This window comes from Penicillium brevicompactum (genome assembly GCF_028827555.1).
Source record: "Penicillium brevicompactum strain IBT 35665 chromosome Unknown utg000009l_segment0_segment0, whole genome shotgun sequence".
Taxonomy (NCBI): Eukaryota; Fungi; Ascomycota; class Eurotiomycetes; order Eurotiales; family Aspergillaceae; genus Penicillium; species Penicillium brevicompactum.
This window is the reverse complement of record NW_026623212.1, coordinates 1,606,065-1,623,804: the sequence shown is the minus strand read 5'-3', so window position 1 is coordinate 1,623,804 and position 17,740 is coordinate 1,606,065. Positions and strand designations below refer to the sequence as shown.

The window sequence follows — 17,740 nt, the reverse complement described above, 5'->3', positions numbered from 1 at the left end:
GCGAGGTTCTTGCGAGCCCCGCTTTGAGATGACTTCACTTTGACTCTTTCGATGGTTGACTTCGGTTTCCAAGGAAGGTGATTGGCTCCCAGGGAAGTTTCCGGCAGTCATGCTGTTCGATGAAAATCCATCAAATCTCCGGATTCGCTGGGCACTCGGTTTCACACGTTGGCAGTCTGGGGAAGGGGGCTGTGACGGCATGGCAGCCTCGGTAAGGGAGCATATGATCTCAGGATCGACATTTTCGAACTGCAGACCTCCAGATACATACAGGACTGATGGGACTTGACTTTGTGTAAACAGCACGGATAAATGCAGGCACCATCTAAATGTTTGCGAAGACGTGTTGGTGAAGAAATGTTTGTGACGAAATGTTTGCAAACGCTCGAGGGGCCAAGACCGCGAGCCTAATACCTCAGGCAACGATGCCTCCTTACATCTATGGTTTGTAGACAATACTGTCGCTTTTTGAATTAGCAGTTAACTTAAGACATATGAGAGCTTGGTGCTTTTTATCATTATCCTAATGTAATAGGGTTGGTTCGCCGGCATCAGCGAACAAACATGTACTTTGTTCACTAAAAGTTCCATCTGACTATACTTCCGAGGTTCGTAGAACGTGGGTGATTTGGATTTGACCAATTATGATTGAATACAATTAATTCCCCCAGAAAACAAAACACCAGTCCCAAGATTCTGAACAAAGGAGCATAGTTATATGTCATAGATCGTAGAAAGTAGCATCTGTCCGTGGATATTGTGGCTACCGATCCCTTGGCATTGTGAACAATGGATGATTTCAAGATCTTAGTCTGTATCCAAAATTCTGATGATCTTTTCTACATGTTTCGTACGCTGAAAAATATCTTCTGTTCTCTTGAGGTTCTCTGCAGAGCTGTATCATTCTCACTGGTATTTGAACAATCCTGTTGAAATTCACACTTGGTTGTGTGGTTCCCAGGCTTGTTCCAAGTACTCTGTACAGTGGCGTGACTCTGAAGACCCTGCAAAGATACCCAAAATAGCCTATTGACCTCAGAATCCAGCACAAAGCACTTTGATCATTAAGACAAAAGATACACAGGTGGCTCCCAAGTTACTGTGTGTGGTGGTTGAGAGACACACAGGTAGGGGATCCCCACAGGTAGATGTTGCACTGTCAGTGAGCGACGGGGTTATTCTTTTCCCGTGTTTCCAGAACATCCCTTTGTTCTCTGTTTCCCATTGTTCGGCAAGGTCCAGAATAGCCGGTGATGCTATTGGCTCGTATCATACAGGACAATAGGCGCATCATCCGGAAGAGCTCAAATACAGTTGAGGCGTTACGCCACAAATATTCACCGCTCTCCAGCCACACCTTCAAGCATCCAGTTTGGGTCTTCGCATCTTCGAGCTTTGCATTCTGTTATCGTCAACCCTTCTCACACGCTTGAACAGGGTCGCTAATTTTACAATTTTACATCCCCATCTGCTACATCTCTGATCACTATTTTCATCCTACCGCTTTGTTGGTCAACCTCAATACACCTGAAACGCCTTTATCGGGTGGCGCAAATCCGTTCTTTTATCAACGTCTCGCATCGTCAATATTTCGCAACTAAACCCTCTCTCTTCACCCTACAACCATTCCACTATGCTGCCACAAATTACCTTGGAGTCGCCTCTTGCGCAGGCAGTCGCGCACGCCATCGGACCCAAGCTGGTGGAGATGGGCTGGAGCGACGGCCAAGAATCTCCTCTGATCGAGTATATCGTCCTCATGTTGGTGAACGGCAAGACGCAGGAACAAATTGCCACCGAGCTATCAAACGACTTCCTTGGCCTGGATGAAGGAGACACCGCTGCCCTCGAGTTTTCGCACTGGTTGTTTGGCCAAGTCGAGCAACTCAACCAACAGATCAACGGTGTTCCCAGCAATGGTGCTATGGGCCAATCATTCCCTCCATCTGGGGGTTTCAATAATCAAAATCAAAACAACCAGCAACCGTTTGGAGAAGCGAATGGCCAGGATGCCGAGATGGGTGAAGCAGAAAATGACTCTGTGTAAGTAGCGCTCATATTTTTCTTTGCTTGCGAGCTGTGCTGACTGTGCTGTTTAATAGCCCCACTGGCCCAAGGGCGATGCGCAACGGACGAGGTGGAAAGGGAAGGATGTTGAACCAAATCAACCGCACTCTGGATCGCGGCTCGGACGCCGCTCTGCATCGCGTGCGCGGGAACGGAAACGGTCGCATCGGTAACAACAACCGGGGCCAAAGAGGAGGATTCAACCAGAACGGTCGGGGCGGTCGAATGGGCATGCAAGGCAACATGCAAATGAGCCCGGAAAACCAGATGCAGCTGATGACAATGTTGGAAGAACAAGCGCGCATGATGTCCCAACTCATGCCTGGCTTTGTTCCGCCTGCCGTCAACCCTGCATTCCAAAATGGACAGAACAACCAAGGTCGCTCCCTGTTCGATCGGGTCGAGCGCGGTGGCCAGCGTGGAGGAAAGCGAGGATACAACAAGCCGCGAGGCGCGGACTCCGGAGATGTTGATATGGAGGCGTCACAAGACCAAAGCAACCCCGATAGTGTTTGCCGGTTTAACACACGATGCACGCGCCCGGATTGTCAACTGGCGCATCAGTCACCCGCTGCCCCCGACGGCATTTCCCTCGACCCCTCCGACACTTGCTCTTACGGAGCCGCTTGCAAGAACAAGAAATGTACCGGTCGTCACCCCTCACCAGCGGTGCGATCTGCCCACCAGGCCGAGGCCATGTGCCGATTCTTCCCCAATTGTACCAACCCCCATTGCCACTTCAAGCACCCCAGCATGCCGGTCTGTCGTAATGGATCCGACTGCAAGGCGGAAGGATGCAAGTTCACACACATCGAGATCGCCTGCAAATTCAACCCTTGTCTGAACCCGACCTGTCATTACAAGCATGCCGAAGGCCAGCGCGGCTCCTTCGCCGACAAGGTGTGGACGCCGCGATCCGGAGAGCACGTCAGCGAGCGTAAATTTGTTGCCGATGCCGATGGACCAGAGGAGTTGATCAAGCCCGAGACTGCTGCGCCCGAGGAGAGCACTCAAGGTCAAGAGATGACCGCGTGACTCCGCCTGACATGACTTGACGATGGAAAACGCGAGAAACCCCACACGCTCCCAAAAGTCTGCCAAAGCGAATAATACCATGTACACATCTGATCAATGAACGAGGGATGGCTGGACGGGAGGACGTTCATACTCTTTTATGCATTTGCTTTGTTATCTGCCTGTACATAGATTCCCCTGATCCGAAAAGAATAATTTCCGAACGATGCTTCGTGGCTATATCGTTTCAATACTGTGCATGTCTGGTCTCACTTGAAGTAAAATAAAGGAGGGGACCTCCGTAGTTCTCATGCTTTCCTCCAAGGTCTCAACCTTGGGGGATATACATTGTGGTTCCCCGGTTAGATATGCTTTCCCCGCTAACCTCATGGGGGAAGTAGTGCCTAAAGCTATAGAATCTATTGAAGATAGTGAGAATTTTAAATCTAGAAATTTAGAAAATACACGGAGCTTCTCGGCGAAACTGTGCGAAGTAAGTAGCGCAACACGTCGGCGCGTCAACTTCCGAGCCCGGGGGATCTCCAGGCTTATTAAGACCGGAAGCTCTCCAGACTCCCGCATCGTCATCTTGGAAACCCTCCCGGCACTGTCCATCATGCGACTCCAATGTGCGAGCGCAATCAGGCAGAGGCCATTGGTCTCCCGTCTAAATCGCATTGGCCAATCTCGCAATTACAGGGTCGCCATCTTAGGCGGTGGCATCACAGGCCTCACATCCGCCTGGCAGCTGTCGCGGGACCCCAGATGCGAGAGTGTCACGATTTTTGAGAAGTCCAACAGACTAGGTGGCTGGATTGACTCCGAGAGAGTGCCCGTCAATGGTGGTGAGGTGCTGTTCGAGTACGGTCCGCGCACATTGAGGAGTGCGGTACCAACGTCGCTTCCGCTGCTCTACTTGGTATGCTTCCGCTTGAATTTACTATGTTTGGATATTTTTGAACGGGATGACTGACTTCTTGGTAGGCTACAAACCTAGGCCTGAAAGAAGAGCTTATTTTTACCTCGAAAAAGAGCCCGGCGGCGCTCAATCGATTCATCTACTATCCAGACCGTCTGGTCAAAATGCCAGGCCCTTCCCAGCACCAAGAGAGTTTCATTGAGAAAATCACACGGATGATAGAAGAACTACAAGACCCTGTATTTGAGGGACTGGTGTCGGGAATATTCAAGGATATCTTCGGTCCACCCCGGCACCCGTCCGAATGGGCGAAAGATGAATCCGTGACGGAATTTGTGGAGCGTCGTTGGGGCTCGAGTGTTGCCGAAAACTTGGTTTCAGCAGTATACCATGGAATCTATGCCGGTGACATCGATCAATTGAGTGCCCAGATGCTAATGGGTGAGCTCCGCAACAACGAAGGCGGCGTTGCTGGCGTTGGTGGTTTCGTTTCTGGCGGAGTGCTTGGATCAATGGTATCACGGGCGATGTCGAAACTGAAGACAAGGAAAATGGATGATTTCATGGCCTTGCAAGCCCTTGCCACAACGCCGGAGCTGATCGAGCACCAAGCTCGTATCACAAGGTTCCTTAAGGAGTCGAGTACATTCAGCTTTAAAAGAGGCGTTGGGCAGCTTGTTGAAGCACTTGTTGCTTCTTTGGAAGCGTCTCCCAAGGTAAAAATATACAAGAATGCTGAACCGACTACGCTGGGTAGAACCCTTCACTCCTCTTCCATTTCGGTATGCCCCGGTACCTTTCCACCGTCGTTTCCAGCGGTACTAATTACTCCAGATTGAATGTACCTCACTAAACGATTCCAAAAGCTCAATTTGGGCTAATTATGATCATGTCATTTCCACAATACCCCCAGTTTCACTCGCCAAAATTATGCGTCCAATCACAACAGATAAGACACGCACCCCAGTGAATGAGGCTCCCAAGATCCAGAATCCTGGCCACACTCCCTACCTTCTCGGCAAACACAACTACGCCGTGACCGCCATGGTCGTGAACCTCTACTATTCCAACCCAAACCTTCTCCCCGTACAAGGGTTTGGATACTTAATCCCACGCTCGATCCCATGGACACAGAACCCAGAATGCGGATTGGGCGTCATATTCGCCTCGCAATCCAGCACAGGCAGGACTGCAGATAACGCAGAAGTCAGCCAAGACACCGTCCCCGGCACGAAGCTCACCGTCATGATGGGCGGCCACTATTGGGACGGCAGACAAGAGTATCCGGATCATGATACCGCCGTGCGTATGGCACGCACCATGCTCCAAAGGCACCTGAACATAACCGCCACGCCGGCTGTTGCTAAGAGTCGTTTGCAAAAGAATGCCATTCCACAGTACACTGTTGGTCATCTTGATCGCATGTATGATTTGTCGAAGGTTGTGCGCCATGAGTTTGACAACCGTCTTGTTTTGGCTGGAAATTGGTACAATGGAGTCGGTGTGGGTGATTGTGTTAACCAGGGCATCATGGCTTCTACATTCGGCATTGGATACAGACTTAACGCCAAGGGCGCTAAACCTTCACGCTGGCGACCATGGGAATCTTATGATTACAAGGGCTGGGATCTACGGGGTGGTGTTGTTACGGCACCGGCGAGACTGATTGACTCGAAAATTTAAGACCGTGGTCAAGGTTTGCTGGAGGGGAGGGTGTAAATGTCAAATCTTATATGAGTGGGGTTGCACATTGAAGACTGTATTGTATAATAGAAAATTCCTGTGAGATATAGGGACTAATCAGCAGCGAATATGTTGAGTTCATTCTACACCCGAGGTCAACGAGCGGATGATCACGTAGCTAGGCACTCGATTGAGAATAACTACAGGGAGCACAACCCTCAAGTGTTTGAAACGAAACAGAAACAGAAACGCAAACGGAAAGAGAGTTGAATGAGCAACATGTGCCGGATATCAAATATTCTTCAATTTAAATGTGGGACATACAGGCGGGAGGCGTGAACCTGCCATCGCTGGACAGAAGTTTTCTCCCACTCATGGAATCCAAATCCACGTATCCCCGTTCTGAATCTTGGTATGAGTCAATGCCCTGGAGTGACGCAAGCTGGAACAGGCGGGGACGGGGACTGACAGCTACAACCATCAGTCAAGTGATGGCTGGAAGGCTAGTCACCGAGTTCTGGAAATGGGCCATCGGATGTGGCATAAGAGGATCATCACATTAGTGGCCAACTCGACACACCATGAGATGATACAGCAGCAGGTGGCGCAAGGAGGCAGCATAAAGTGCCTTCGCAAGACCCAGCGGTGTGTACATGAGTGGTACTCAGGACATGAAAATGTGGGGGACCAGTTAGATCTGAAAAATATACCCGCGTCTTCGAGGGGGCATTCAAGCGCTTTCGCCAGCCTTCTTGTCCCCGTTCGAGTCAAAGCCCAGTACATCCAGCTGTCTCACAAGTTCCTGGATCTTGATGACCTTGTCCAACTGCTCAGGCAGCAACCCCTCTCCCTGCTCCTTCTTCTCACGCAGGTCACGGGCCTGACGAAGCTTTTTCTTGAGATTGCGAGCCTTCTTCTCGTTCTCGGCTTCAACGTCGACCGGTTCCGGGATCGGTTCCTCTTTCTTGGGTGGCGGGGCACGCCAGTTGTTCGAGTCCACTCCTTTGCCCTCTGTAGTTTCGGCGTCCTTCGCATTTCGCTTGGCTTCGCGGCGCTTAGCGTTCTTGGTGCTGGCAGCTGTAGCGGGGGTCGCAGCTGGGGTCGAAGCTGGAACTGTCGGCTTTGCTGTTTTGTCCTTGTCCTCCTCACTGCTCAAGGCTTCGGCACCTGGCACTCCGCCTCGACCACGGGTCTTCCATGCTGCTGCTGCGCGGTTCTTGTAGAGTTCGACATCCTCGGGAGGCTTGTAACCGGGGCGCACACGGATCTCCTTGCGCTTGGAACCGTCGGCGCGGACAGAGGAGGGGATATATCGTTCGCCGGTAATGGCATTAGTGGTGATACCGGACTTGGCAACGTCGGACATCGTGGGTAGAACAAGGTAGTAATCCTCGATCGCAGTTAAATTCGACTCTCCGGAGTCCAGCTCAAAAGAGTCCCAAAGGATCAAAAAGAAGAAAAACAACCAAGTTGAGTGCGGAAGGCCGGAGTCTCGGTCGGCCAATCAGCGGACCGGGAATTCCCGCAGCTTTTCGTTTGACTTCGCAACTTCATCTAACCTCCCCCATCATCTTGCCCATTCCTCTCCTTTGGTCGTGTGAAAACACCTAAATTCCTTCACAATGGCTGGTGTATGTTCTCCTTGCAATGTCACTGCAATTCCACTGCAGTGCCTCTGCTTCTCCCTGTCTCCGCTGACTGACTAACTCGACACAGTTCGCAAACGCTATCTACTCGCACGTCTCCCCTGTCTCCCTCGATCGCGATCGCACTCCAATTGAAAACTAACCGAGGTCTTCTTCGCCACGTATAGCACCTTCATCCGCAAGAACACCGTTCTGCTGACCACTGCGTTTGCCGGTGCTTTCGCTTTCGAGCTGTGGGTTACATCCGGTCCGAACGGGGTATACATGGGACTGACCAAGCTTTTCCACCATTCAGTGCATTCGATATCGGCTCCAACAAGATCTGGGACTCCTGGAACCAGGGTGTATGTGACCTTCCCATCCCCGATGTTATTCCGAACGGGCACCGCGATACCCGACCACAATCACACTGACTAGGATCCACGCTGACTCTCTTCTCACAGCGCCAATGGAAGGACATCAAGCACCGTTACATGGTTAAGGAGGAGGAAGATGACGAGTAAATCTTTCGCAGAGTTGTCAGAGCGGGCACAGGGGCACGAAAAGCCAATATGATGCCTTTGTTATATCTCATCCCATAAGTGGGCTTGTACGCAATAGATGGAAATCTGTATTTTGACTTTGAATCTTTCAATCGCTGCACTTTTTCACTGAGGAACACTTAATAACTGTCAGAATTGACTGGAAGACGAATGCTGGAACCGACAGTAGTAAAGTAGAGTGACGCCGTAGCGGAGATCGGTGTGGCGTTTACACGGGAGTTCCATCGATGTCATCGCTAAAAAATCACTTCTCCGACCTCGACAATCCCCTTTGGTGTATTTCTGTTTGGATCTTCGAGATTCGGCTCTTGAACTCCACATTCAAATTTGAACAGATGACTTCACCGTGTTGCTGATCCGCATCGGTCCACCTCAACTCTCATATTTCCCCCACCAAGTGTCGTGATCAGCAGCCCAGGCTATTCAAACCGAGTCAACCCGGGCTTACAATTTGTCCTCGCTATATCGCCCACGCCCTAGTGAATTACGACAATTTCTACCTCATCCCTCCTCTAGCGCATTGTCGCGCCGGTCCACCTAGCGACACGAGAACCGGACCGACAAAAAATAAGCCATGCTCATGCTCGCAGAGTGCGAGAAACTCCTCGGCGATGGTCTCCTACGCTTGCCCAAGAAACACAACTACCGCTATGGCCCTGCGGCCGAGAAGGACCTGCTAGAGCTCCTGTTCCGATCGCTAGTCGGCTACGACAATGAGCTCATTCAAGGACTCTTCCCAGAAGGTCTCCCGGCAGGTCCATGGAAACTGGCAGAGGCACAGGGTGCCCGAGAAGGTGCTGAATACAGTGAGGCTGCGCGGGGCAAGCGCTGCGGTCATATCTTCCGAGCTGGGGAAGCCACATATCGATGTGTGACGTGCGCGGCGGACGACACCTGCGTGCTGTGCAGTCGATGCTTTGATTCCTCGGACCACACAGGTCACCAATATCAGATCTCCCTCTCTTCCGGGAACTGCGGTTGCTGTGACTGTGGTGACGACGAAGCGTGGAGACTTCCGCTCTTCTGTGCGATCCACACTGATAGCGGCAATGCCAAGGGCAAGGAGCGTGCGCAGCGAGAATTGCCCTCGGACCTCGTGGCATCGATTCGGCTGACCATCTCGCGTGCGCTGAATTACTTCTGTGATGTCATTTCTTGTTCGCCGGAGCAATTGCGTCTGCCGAAGACCGTTGAAGGCATCAAGCAGGATGAGGTCGACTCTCGCCTGCGACCTGGATGGTATGGCGCTGGAGACGAAGTGCAGGAAGAGCCTGAATTCGCCGTCATGTTGTGGAATGATGAAAAGCATACCATGCGTGATGTCTCCCATCAGGTTACCCGCGCTTGTCGTGAGCGGGATAGCTTTGGTGTGGATCGCGCCCATGAGACGAACGACTTTGGCCGCAGTGTGATTAAGTATTCAAAGGACCTGGACAGGCTCCTGGGTGTTTCCAAGATCATTGAAGATATCAAGGTCACGGTCACGGTGCGGTCGGCGCGTGACACTTTCCGCGAGCAGATGTGTGCTACGATAGTGGAGTGGTTCGCTGATATTGCCGGATGCGAGATCCTTGAAGACAATGAGATTTTCCGACAGATCATCTGCCAGGAGATGCTCTCTCCTTGGCAAAAGGGCAGCGGTGGTGTCAACGAAGATATTGGCATGCAGGGAATTGATGACCATCAGAAGACCGAGAATCTCCCTAGCCGTACGCTGCTCATCAACCTTCCGACACAAGGGCAAGTCCTCGTGACTACTGATGCGGATGATCTTCTCGAGGACGATGTGATTGACCAAGACGAAGATGAAGATGAAGACTACGTCGAGGCTCACGACGCTGATGACGAGGAGGATGAAGAGATGGATATGGAACTTAGCCGTCTTCAGGCCGAGCAAGATGGTCAGGAAGATGACGATGAAATGGACTTGGAAGGTGCCGAGGATGAACTCGCCATGGCTGAACGCATTCTCGCCAGCCTGAGTGGTCAACCACCACAAGCCCCTCGGCCAGCGCCAGTCGAATCTGCAGATCCACCGCCCGCTGAACGCGAGCAGTCCGAATCTGGGAGCCCTGCGCCCGAGTCTGCTCCTCCTGGCTATATCCCCATTCCCAAAACGCCTGGCCCCGCCTACAGCAAGCCGAGGCCAGCCTCCACCGAAAGCCACTGGAAAATCCGGCCACCCATGCCCGCGCCAGGTGAGGAGACAGCCCCCTACGAAGATCTCTGGCAACGCACTCGCCTGGATTGGCTGGTACTATACGACTTGCGGTTGTGGAAGAAGACACGAACTGACCTGCGCGACCTTTATATCAGCACTGTTGTCAATGTTCCTGAATTCAAGCGCATCATGGGTCTACGCTTGTCTGCGCTCTACACAGCTCTAGCACAGTTGTATCTTATTGCTGATAGAGAGCCGGATCATTCGATCGTCAATTTGTCACTGCAACTTCTCACGACTCCCTCCATTACCGAGGAGATTGTCATGCGAGGAAATTTCTTAACAAAAGTGATGTCAATTCTTTATACCTTCCTCACGACGAGACAAGTCAGTGAGCCCTCAGAGGTTGATCCCAAAGCCACACTGGCCTTCGATGCTGGCTCTGTCACAAACAGACGTCTCTATCATTTCTTCCTTGACCTTCGATATCTTCTCCAATCTGAATATGTCCAGCACCGCGTGCGAACTGAACAACAATATCTCCCCCAATTCCTTGACCTTGTCAAGTTATCACAAGGAATATGTCCTAATGTCCGTGCCGTTGGGGAGCACGTCGAGTACGAAACCGATGCTTGGATCAGTGCTTCTATCCTCATGCGGGAGATCAACCGCTTGTGCCGCCAATTCTGTGAGGCCTTCCGCGACCCCGAGATCGACGGCGGGGTGAACCTTCTAAGGGCGATTGCAACCACTACAACCACCGCTGTTCTGCATTCTACTGGTCTCGAGCGCCAGCGGTTCGACCAGGCAGAGATCAAGGAGGACCTTCGTTTCAAAACGCTGCCACCATTTGACTTCGATGTGGCTCCCTCCGGTCAAGTTCCGTGTTATCGGGTGGTTGAATTTGTTGTCGAACGTGGGTCCATCAGTTTCCACCATGCACTTCACTACACATTGTCCTGGCTCATCGAGTGTGGACGAAACATCAGCAGTGAAAAGATGCGCATTACCATGTTCACTGCTGCCAACCAGGCACGGGGACGTATTCACACTGTTCAACCTGGTATGGCCAACAGTGTCAATGATGCCGTGCTCGTTGGTCTTGGGCCCGAAGATCTGCTGCTAGTCATGTTTGACTACCCCCTCAGGGTTTGCGCCTGGTTAGCCCAGATGAAGGCTGGAATGTGGGTTCGCAACGGTCTCAGTCTTCGCCACCAAATGTCCCAGTACCGCGGAGTCTCCTCTCGTGACTTTGCCTATTACAGAGACATTTTCCTTCTCCAGACCGCTCTCGTGGTTTGCAATCCCAGCAGAGTTCTCGCATCCATCGCTCACCGTTTCGGCATGGTTGAATGGATGGCTCGGAATTACATGCCTCGTGCTGGGTACGAAGATTCTCAACTTGTGGATGTAGCCGAAGAATTTGTTCACCTTCTGGTCATCTTGTTGACCGACCGGACATCTTTGACGGCCATTGACGATAGCACACATTTGACCCACGAGAACATCAAGCGTGACATTGCTCACGTCCTGTGCTTCAAGCCGCTCTCTTTCTCAGACCTCTCTACTCGTCTCAGCGACAAACTTCTAGACTCCGACATGTTCCAGGATGTCCTTGAAGAAGTTGCGAACTTCCGCCCACCAGAGGGCTTGAGTGACTCCGGAACCTTCGAGTTGAAGCCCGAACATTTAGATCTAGTTGATCCTTACAGCGCACATTACACAAAGAACCAGAGAGACGAAGCAGAGAATATCTACAAAGAATGGATGGCCAAAAAGACCGGCAAGAATGCCTCTGATATTGTCTTCGAGCCAAAACTCCGACCTATCACCTCAGGAATGTTCTCCGATCTCCCGCGCTTTGCTGGAACTGGGCTCTTCGCGCAAATTGTGCACCAATGCTTGGAATATGTCATCTCGTCGAAAGAATGCACACCGAGCATCCCACCCACTCGTGTTGAGACTTTCCTTCAGGTGATTTTGCATCTTATCTTGGCTGCAGTTTTGGAAGATAACTCTGAGGAGAACGACATGGTAGAGGAACACTCCAACTCATTCAATTGGAATGCTCTGTCAAAGACCCGCGAGATCAAGGCAGGCAGATTAACCATTGTTGGACTGTTAGAGAAGATCTCTATCACGACTGACTTCTCTGCTTCCGGCCCTAAGATCCGTCACATTCTGAAACGTCTGTGGCAAAAGCGCCCTCGCACCTATTCTTCTGCAACTGCATCCCTTCGTTTCCCCTTCGATCGCATTGATACCAACTCCCCTGCGATCGATCTGGACAATGATAAGGAGACAAAGAAGAAGCAGGCACTCGAAAGGCAAGCCAAGGTCATGGCGCAGTTCCAGGCTCAACAGCAACAGTTCTTGTCCCAATCAGGGAACATCGACTGGGGTGAGGAGGACTTCAGCGATATGGAGTCAGACACCGATGCTGCACCCGAAAAGAAGATGTGGAAGTACCCCAGCGGAACATGCATTCTGTGCCAAGAAGAGACAAATGACACAAGACTCTATGGTACATTTGCGCTGGTTCAGGACAGCACAATCCTACGACAGACCGATATCCGGGACCCCGAAAGGATTCGCGAGGTTCTCAAGACACCATCAAGCTTGGATCGATCAGCCGAGGAACTGCGCCCATTCGGTGTATCCGGTGAGAATCGCACCACGATCAAGAGATTGGATTCTTCTGGTGGTGAAGTCACCAGCGAGAAGGTTGGACTGAGCAAGGGATTCAATGCAAAGAGCACCCTTCGGGGGCCTGTGACTACTGGCTGTGGACACATCATGCATTACTCTTGCTTCGAGCAATATAATGGAGCGACTCAACGGCGCCACACTCAACAGATTGCGCGTCAGCACCCTGAGAACACCGCTTTCAAGGAGTTTGTCTGTCCTCTTTGCAAGGCCCTTGGAAACACATTCTTGCCCATCACTTGGAAAGGCAAAGAAGAGTCTCCTCTGGTTCCCCTCAGCCCTAGCGAGTCATTTGACCAGTGGATCGATACCGGTCTGAAGCAATCCCTCAGCCAACAGCAAAACATTGCAGTTCTCATGGACAAGGAAAAGAGCCATCCTCAGCCATACACAGATATTTTCATGGACTATCTCTCTAAGAACTTGGTTCTTCCACTGTCGACCAAGATCGATCAACTGACGGCATCATCTGGCTCGGCAAGTGCAGCCATCCAACAAATAACATCTGCCCAGATGCCGATGCCAGGAATTTTCCCGCCCAGTGAGGATCCTTCACCTTCTAGTCCTCTCCAGCAGACGTCTAGCCCCTCGGATAGCTCCATGCTCGAGTTGTTGCAGATATATCAGCGCATGAAGAAGACCTTGAAGACGAACAATGTCGGCTCGGCGTTCAACAACAACACCGAAGCTAACAGCAGTGATGAACTTGTGCATACCGACTCTTTGATCCGCAGCTTCGGTTTCAGCATCGCTGCCGTGGAGATTGCGCAGCGTGGTATTGAGTCAGAGCACGGCTCTACCTTGTTAGACAAAATTCCTCCACTGACACTGACACATTTGCGCGTCTTATCAGAGACTGCAATGACATACGCTGCCGTTGGGTGCCTTTATTCAACATCGGTATTAAAGTCCCGCCCAAACATCGAGTTCTACGAGATGCATCGACAGAAGATCTGTCAGCTGCTCGTCGGTCACCCTTGCCTAAGTGGGACTGCGCTACTTAACGATGTCCGCAACATTGAGCCCCTACTCGCTGTTGATACATTCGTGTTCTTGGCAGAATCATCACTATCCTTGCTTCCCGTTCTTCAAATTGATATCCGCCATCTGGTGCACATGTGCTTCGTGGCTGAGATCGTCAAGGTCGCTGTCACCTTCATTCTGTGGCCAATCGGGCTGAAGGAAGAAGTCGAAAACCATCCCGAGGATCAATACAGGCCCACTTTCTCAAGAGACACGCTTGTAGCGGCCAAACTATTCTTTGACTCGATCATTGACGAGCTCAAGTCCAACTCAGTCGGTCGCGCCGAAGGCTCATCCTTCCCTGCTGAGAGTGGCTACGTCAAGGACAGAATGGAAGCTGACAGAATAGACATCATTGCTGCTTTCCGCCGACTTCTCGCGAGCTACGCTTTGACATTCTTGCGCAAGGCAGTCATTCTTCTTCACGTCCAACATGGTGTGGAGTTCCCAAATACCGGCTTTGATGTCGAACTACCCGAGCTTGATCGCCTCACCAAGGCCCTCCAGTTGCCATCCATCGATGAGATCCTCATGTCTATCAAGTCCGTGCGCCATAGCGACAGCCCCCTCAACGCAATGATCTCAGGATGGATCTTCCACTGGAACGCGTCTCGCTCCGGCATTCGCTTCGAGGACCACAGACTCTGGCCCAGCCTCTCCCATCCGGCAATCTTCGAACTTGTCGGCCTGCCGAAGTACTTTGATAGTCTCATCGAAGAGGCGAATCGCCGACGTTGCCCCAGCACCAATAAAGAACTCACAGATCCCAGCATCTGTTTATTCTGTGGAGACATCTTCTGCTCACAGGCAGTATGCTGCATGAAGAACAAGCTCGGTGGCTGTAACCAACACCTCCAAAAGTATGTATCTCCACCTCTTCAATCAATGTCCAATGCTAACTTTCCCTCCAGGTGTGGAAGAAACATCGGTCTGTTCATCAATATCCGAAAATGCACAGTTCTATACCTGCACAACACCAACGGATCTTGGCACTACGCCCCCTACCTCGACCGCCACGGCGAAGTCGACCCTGGTCTCCGCCGCAACCGCCAGCTTATCCTCAACCAGAAGCGATACGACCGGCTTCTGCGTGATGTCTGGCTGTCTCACTCTGTTCCTGCTACGATCAGTCGCAAGCTGGAGTCGGAGATTAACAATGGTGGTTGGGAGACTATTTAATGAGTCAAAAGAGTCCATGTTTTGGATGCGTACATTAGATTAGTAGGATCGTTTTAGCATCCCTGCATCTTTTCTTATCTGGAATTTATCTCCTCCCCTTTTCATGATAGTCGTCTTCAGGTAAACATGTCCTACGTGTTCAATAAGTTGGTTCAAACATTTTCACCATTCCACTGTTGGTAGTACCTCCACAACGGAGATATTACACAATGTACATATGTTTTCCCAGCTGGCAAGGCTATCACAAAACTTTATACAGTCAAAGTATTAATTCATGGACCTCCATAACGACGGTCAAGTTGCCCATGGGTTGTTAGGGCAAGGTTCGGGGATCCGGGGCGATAGTCTTATCGGTGCCAAGCCCGATCTTCACCTCTGACAGTCTTCAACCTCACTTTTTGAACATCTGCGCTCACAGCCATGAACAACGAGCAGTTCCGACGGTTGCTTGTCAACCAAGCAGCTGCAAAGTCTCAAGACCAAGGCGCAACCCCAACTGGCAATGCATCCCGTGGCAGCGCAACCCCAGGCGGGGCGCTTGGTTCACGGATGCGGTCCAACATCCCAATGACCCCGTATGTACCCTCGTTCGCACACCATTGCACTTTCAATGTGACTAACCAGAACACCATGTTCTAGGCGCTCCGTTGGAGGCGTAGACTTTGCGCGCCAACTCGCCGAGAAAAACCGCGAAGCCGATGGCCGACCCTCCAAGCGGTTCAAGTCGTCTGCCGCCCCCAAAGGCACTTCGATGCCGACCGGCTACCAAGATCGCGCGCAGCTTCGCAATGCAAGCGATGGAGAGGAAAAAGGCGAATCCATCGAGACCCGAATCAAGGCACTAGAAGATATGGTCAAACTAGGACAGATCGATCAAGCTACCTTCGATAAACTGCGTCGCGAACTCGGGGTTGGCGGTGACCTGGAAAGTACACACATGGTCAAAGGACTGGATATGGATCTCCTGCGAAGAGTTAGAGCTGGAGAGGATGTGTCACAAGCGGCCGAGAAACCCGCTCCGTCGCCTCCTGCGGAGGATGTAGACGACGAGTTCGAGCGCCTGGAGGAGCAAGGGCCCACAGAGTTTGCCCCCGCCCCGAAGGAACCAAAGGAGAAGAAGAAGGGAACCATGGCACCACCACCTACACGGCCAAAGACTCGTGATGAGATTCTGCGCGAGCTGAAAGCGAAGCGCGCTGCGGCTGCGGCTCCTGCTCCGCCGCCAGAATCCACACTCGGATCCCGGTTCAAGAAGCTGAGCGATGGAAAGCCTGAAAAGAAGAAGTTTGTGGAGACAGACGAGACGGGTCGCCGACGGGAGGTGCTCCTCATCACTGACGCGGAAGGAAACACCAAGCGCAAGACTCGGTGGCTCGATCCGCCAGTCCAAGCACCAGTCGATGCCGCAGGAGACTTGCCTATGCCCGACAAGACTGCCAAGCCCCTTGGTATGGAGGTTCCGGCAGATATTGCCGCCCGTGCTGCGGCTGCGGCTGCGGTGCCAGAAGACGAAGATGATGATATCTTTGCCGGCGCAGGAGACTACAACCCCCTTGCCGGGATCGATGACGATGGCTCGTCTGAGGACGAAGACGGCGAGGTGGCGGATCCGGCACGCACAGCGGAGAAGGCCCCTGCCAGCGAGGACAAGCCTGACGCAACCGCACCTAGCAAACCCATCAATTACTTCGGAGACGAGGCTCCAGCGGAAACAGAAACAGACAACACCAACCCGCTCGCCAAAGATCCCACCATCCTTGCTGCCCTCAAGCGAGCTGCTGCCATTCGACAGGCTTCTCCCTCTGGGGGCGACGAAGGCGAGTCCTCTGAGGCAGCTCAGCGACAGAAGCGCTTCATCGAGGAAGCTCGTCGTCGTGATGCAATGGATGCTGCTGATATGGACATGGGCTTCGGAGGAAGTCGCAACGAGGACGAGGCGGAAGAAGATGATGGTCCCTTGTTGGACTTTGACGAGGACGAGAAGCGAGGCGGGCAGAAGAGGAAGCGTGGACCTAAGAAGAAGAAGGGTGACAAAAACAGTGCTGCTGATGTTTTGCGTGTTGTCGAGGGCCGCAAGAAGGATACATGAGTTTTGGGCCATGTCTTCTCACGTTCTATCTAGATCGAATCTTCCATACTGCGTCTTTTGATACCCTGCAATGCTATACAATGTCTACTATCAAAAAAAAAAAAAAAAAAAAAAATGTGTATGAGGCAGCTATTCCTCATCATGTGGTTCCAAATATTCCCCCTTAAAGTTTGCAACCCAGCCCGGTTACTCCCTCGAGGGTGGTAGTTGGGCAAGGGTTACGGGGCAAAGATGACAGGCGTGCATGTGAACTTCAGGAAAGGGAATAAATTCCAGCTCCGTCCAGGCTCGAACACATGAGCATCATCTCCTGGCTGTGACCATCACTTTTACTCAGCACGACACTGAGTACTTTCCCATCTCCCCCGAAAATGGCAAAGGCTAGGTCACTCCGGTTGAGCCACCGGCGGGAAGATAACAATACTACTCCCTTTTGCCTTTTTAACCTGCGTTTTTTTGCTCAAAACTAGTAATCAAAGACATGTCCCCCACTTATACTCTCAACATCTACACTCTCAACACCCACACCCACACCCACACCCACACTTACACCTATACTCATATTCACACTCACCCTCACTTACCTACAATTACTTGCCTACACTGATTCCCTTTTTATCCTACACACATACTATACACGTGGAAGTAAATCAATATACCAACTGAGCCCCACCAGTCAACACTTTAGGAAGAAAGAGTATATAAAAGAAT

At 51.6% G+C, this 17,740-nt stretch overlaps 6 protein-coding genes across 6 annotated transcripts; 5 read left to right on the top strand and 1 right to left on the bottom strand.

Moving 5' to 3' along the window:
• Positions 1–1,633: 1,633 nt before the first annotated feature.
• On the top strand, positions 1,634–3,102 carry N7506_012063 (mRNA-binding protein NAB2; the record flags this gene model as incomplete). Its single annotated transcript, XM_056961354.1, has 2 exons — positions 1,634–2,043; positions 2,103–3,102. 2 exons carry the CDS (start codon positions 1,634–1,636, stop codon positions 3,100–3,102), a joined length of 1,410 nt encoding a protein of 469 aa, XP_056805888.1.
• A 595-nt stretch (positions 3,103–3,697) lies between these two features.
• hem14 (oxygen-dependent protoporphyrinogen oxidase) lies at positions 3,698–5,683 on the top strand (the record flags this gene model as incomplete). The annotated part of the gene is made up of 3 exons (XM_056961353.1): positions 3,698–4,000; positions 4,066–4,782; positions 4,835–5,683. 3 exons carry the CDS (start codon positions 3,698–3,700, stop codon positions 5,681–5,683), a joined length of 1,869 nt encoding a protein of 622 aa, XP_056805887.1.
• A 730-nt stretch (positions 5,684–6,413) lies between these two features.
• N7506_012061 (putative RNA binding protein Pym) lies at positions 6,414–7,049 on the bottom strand (the record flags this gene model as incomplete). Its single annotated transcript, XM_056961352.1, has 1 exon — positions 6,414–7,049. The coding sequence occupies one exon, from the start codon at positions 7,047–7,049 to the stop codon at positions 6,414–6,416; it is 636 nt and encodes a 211-aa protein (XP_056805886.1).
• Positions 7,050–7,305: 256 nt separating this feature from the next.
• On the top strand, positions 7,306–7,832 carry N7506_012060 (cytochrome b-c1 complex subunit 9; the record flags this gene model as incomplete). The annotated part of the gene is made up of 4 exons (XM_056961351.1): positions 7,306–7,314; positions 7,477–7,576; positions 7,609–7,673; positions 7,773–7,832. The coding sequence occupies 4 exons, from the start codon at positions 7,306–7,308 to the stop codon at positions 7,830–7,832; spliced, it is 234 nt and encodes a 77-aa protein (XP_056805885.1).
• Positions 7,833–8,445: 613 nt separating this feature from the next.
• N7506_012059 (putative ubiquitin-protein ligase E3 component (UBR1)) lies at positions 8,446–14,940 on the top strand (the record flags this gene model as incomplete). Its single annotated transcript, XM_056961350.1, has 1 exon — positions 8,446–14,940. One exon carries the CDS (start codon positions 8,446–8,448, stop codon positions 14,938–14,940), a length of 6,495 nt encoding a protein of 2,164 aa, XP_056805884.1.
• A 420-nt stretch (positions 14,941–15,360) lies between these two features.
• On the top strand, positions 15,361–17,029 carry N7506_012058 (uncharacterized protein; the record flags this gene model as incomplete). The annotated part of the gene is made up of 2 exons (XM_056961349.1): positions 15,361–15,515; positions 15,580–17,029. The coding sequence occupies 2 exons, from the start codon at positions 15,361–15,363 to the stop codon at positions 17,027–17,029; spliced, it is 1,605 nt and encodes a 534-aa protein (XP_056805883.1).
• Between the last annotated feature and the right edge of the window lie 711 nt (positions 17,030–17,740).